A 3,147-nucleotide genomic window follows, 5' to 3' on the forward strand; every position below is an offset into this window, starting at 1 on the left:
CATACCCAAGATAACTGGGCCAAAGTAACTTACTATGCATATTTTTAATGCTGTTTTGTGGGGTTTTTTTTCAACGGCTTTCAATTGTATAGCACTTTGCCACCTACAGGCCACTCAAGCCGCTTCTATACTGACGACGTGCCTTCAAGAACAACTGGGGGTTCAGTATTTTTCTCAAGGACACTTTAAACGTGGTCACAAGGTCCAGGGTTTGAAGCCACAACCTGTGTTGGGAGAGGACCGTTCTACCAGTGAGCCATGCTACGTGTGTGCGTTCGTGGGATGGTGTTGGGAATTTTCCTACATTTCCCATTGCACTTTAAGGCAGCATGTGACGCATTGGCTCGACGTAGCACGTTCGCGTTGCCACTGACAACCCAACGGAGGAGCAATTTAAAATGATTTAAAATAAACCAATATTACGTGTGATAAATTCACAAACGTGCTGATGGAGAGTTTTTTTTCAGGATTTCTTAAAAATAAAACGATATCGTTTTGCCTCACAGAGGCAAGTAATGCGAGGGCTCCCTCTGGTGGACAGTTTTAAATTGCAAATATGCACTTGGAACAAATGACCCTTGATCAGAATCGGAATCATATGTATTGGCCAAGTATGTCAAATTGAGGGGACCGCCAACGGAAAAGGCTTAAAGGCCTCCGGGCCTAGTGTCCGGTCTGCAGACCTGAGGCACCTGCAGGGGCGGAGGAGCTCAGAGAGCTACGGTGGAGGCGAGGCCAACTCTGTGGTAAACCACGGACGCCCAAAAAGACAGTTGGAGTCGCACAAAAGTTTTTTTGTCTGGTATTTATTTATACATTTCCGTTTCCTCAAGTTGACTGGTCCGAGAGCGGTAACGGCCACGCCGACGACATGAGGCGGCCTTCTGTTCTGACACCGAGAAGACCGTCATCGTGCGCGTGAGGAAAGAGGAAGAAGGTTCTCCCGTCACGGCTTTACAAGTCACGACCCGAAGCAGCTCCTGTCGGAAGCGGCCGCTGACCACGCAGTAGAGCAAGAAGTTGGTGGCGGAGTTGAGATTCTGGAGCATGTTGGCCACGTCACCGGCGACATTGATGGGGATGCCGTAGTCGTTTCTGTTGAAGCTCTGCGTGTTGTGCTCGGTCCTCAGGATGCAGTACGTGACGAAGCGAGGCAGGCTGAGCACCACGAAGGTGACGGAGACCGTCCCCAGCAGGAGGAGGGTCCTCCTTAACATCCCCCTCGCGCTGCGTCCGCGCATGACGCGACGTTCCTCCTTCGTAAAAAGATTACTGGCGCGGCACAGATGATGCCCGATCAGGTAATTGAAGGCGATGACCAGCACGATGGGGATACCTCCCGAGAGAAAGGTGGTGATCCATACGACGACGGTGGGGTAGAACTCATCCCGGTATTGACATCGGGGCAGGGTGACGTTTTCTCCGTCCACCGTAATATTGACCGACACCACCGCGTTGATCCAGCCGAGCGGCACGGAAAGCAAGTGAGAGGCCGCGACCACGGCCGCGCAGGTCAGCTTGGTGACCCTCGCCTGCGAGAAGTGCCGCTTGGCCACCGTGCTGCGAAGCACCAGGTAGCGCTCGATGGTGAACGCCACCACGATCCACGACGAACTGTAAAGGGAGCCGTACTGCAGGAAGCCCAGGATGCCGCACCACGGCTGCGAGTTCCAGAAGGGCTGCAGCAGCCAGAAGGTGAGGGTCAGGTCGAGGAGGATCACCCACACCAGGTAGAAGGTGTCCACTATAGCGAGGCAGCCGAGGTACAACGCCGCCGGCTCAGACATTCCGCATTTACGGAAGCGGATCATGTAGAAGGTGAAGAGGTTGGCTGCGGAACCCGGCGAGCAAATTAAGACGGCCGAAACTCGCCGGTAACCGCAGTCGGAGCCGGTGAGTTTCCGGCACGATTTCCGCGCGCACTCACACGTCTTTAACCTCTCAACTCAGAAATGGCCTTGGAGAGACGCCTCGTACGTTGTCCACAAGTCCGACTCAATCTGACCAAACTGCAGAGAACGTTTTCACCGCAGGGGGGCAGTAAATGACCGTCAGTGACTGCAGATTTGAACTTTAAATACTGTACTTGTTGCTACTACAGTACAACACTCGGGTTTACTGTATTTAGTTATGTATCAGAGCATGTCGTCTAATGTTTCTTCATTTATGTATTTTTAGTCGCACCGAGTCCCGTTGCCCCGTTTACGCAACTGCATGGCAGACATGCTAACCGGCATTCTGATTGCGAAAGTCCCATTCAGATATATAAAAACTTTGTTTGTTTGAAGGAGACCAGAGCAGTGCCCACAAATGACTTCTTAACATCCAATAAATAAATCAATCGGCCGAATCGTGACGTTCTTGTTGAACGTTGCTATGAATTGGCATGTGGCAAACCAAAGAACAGAACGGCCTCGAGTACTGTACCTGGAATTCCCATGACGCAAAGGAGCGGGTAGTAGATCTTCTGAACGGTGACAAAGATGGTGACGCCAACTCCCTCCATGGTGAATTCCCTCCCAGGCGATACCTCACGTGCTCATCTCTGCAATTAAGTTGTCGCAGATATATTAAAGATCTTAGTTCTCAGCGTTAAAAGAGTGTTTGTAGCATTGAATTCCGCAACTTGACACAACTTCAGTCATGTAATTCGTTAGTCGTTACAATATGAAATACGGTGGCACCTTTTTCAGAGGGCCATACATTTCAAGAGTTATACTATTAAATGTTCCGTGGCCATCAATTAAAATGTAACCCGAGTGATCTGGAAATTTGCAGAATGTAAGGTTGGGCTACAGAAGGAAAATACATGTAATTTAAAAAAAAAGCACAGCATATTCTTGTTCTACAGTATTATTATAAAGGCGCAAATCATGATTAAATTATTGTTATCAATATAAGAAGCAGACGAGGAATATCCAGATTTCTTTTTTAAAGATGACATAATACATACCTGGCGTTTCCTGCGGTCTCATTTCAAGTCTCTTCTGGCCAAGCGGAGGTACAATCCGGCTGTTTATGGCTCCACTATGACAACAACTTGATGGGCGAAATGTGCTAGCAAAGGGCGCGGCCGCATTAAAAGCTTTGGGAGGAGCGATTCGGCAAATCGACATGAACTGGGCCCATCATCCAATCAAAATATCA

The 3,147-nt window shown here is 49.4% G+C and overlaps 1 protein-coding gene across 2 annotated transcripts; it reads right to left on the bottom strand.

The window, feature by feature from the left end:
- Positions 1-786: 786 nt before the first annotated feature.
- Positions 787-3,096, bottom strand: LOC147187308 (putative G protein-coupled receptor 139). Of its 2 annotated transcripts, none has more exons than XM_086100760.1 (3): positions 2,954-3,096; positions 2,428-2,545; positions 787-1,831 (listed from the first exon to the last, which is right to left on the bottom strand). In XM_086100760.1, the coding sequence occupies exons 2-3, from the start codon at positions 2,504-2,506 to the stop codon at positions 807-809; spliced, it is 1,104 nt and encodes a 367-aa protein (XP_085956886.1). In that variant the 5' UTR covers positions 2,507-2,545; positions 2,954-3,096; the 3' UTR covers positions 787-806. The 2 variants fall into 2 exon arrangements, with proteins under 2 accessions (XP_085956886.1, XP_085956888.1); XM_086100762.1 differs by having other exon boundaries at positions 787-2,009; positions 2,954-2,978.
- Between the last annotated feature and the right edge of the window lie 51 nt (positions 3,097-3,147).

The sequence above is a fragment of the Hippocampus guttulatus genome, chromosome 20, assembly GCF_054856545.1.
Source record: "Hippocampus guttulatus isolate MCC_2025c chromosome 20, RoL_Hgut_1.0, whole genome shotgun sequence".
Lineage (NCBI taxonomy): Eukaryota > Metazoa > Chordata > Actinopteri > Syngnathiformes > Syngnathidae > Hippocampus > Hippocampus guttulatus.

Bases quoted from the DNA above. Each gene is read 5' to 3' on its own strand.
- LOC147187308 (XM_086100760.1), bottom strand. From the start codon at position 2,506: ATGGAGGGAGTTGGCGTCACCATCTTTGTCACCGTTCAGAAGATCTAC. The intron at 1,832-2,427 runs GTACAGTACTCG...CGGGTTCCGCAG, and splicing joins TTGCGTCATGGGAATTCCAG to CCAACCTCTTCACCTTCTAC.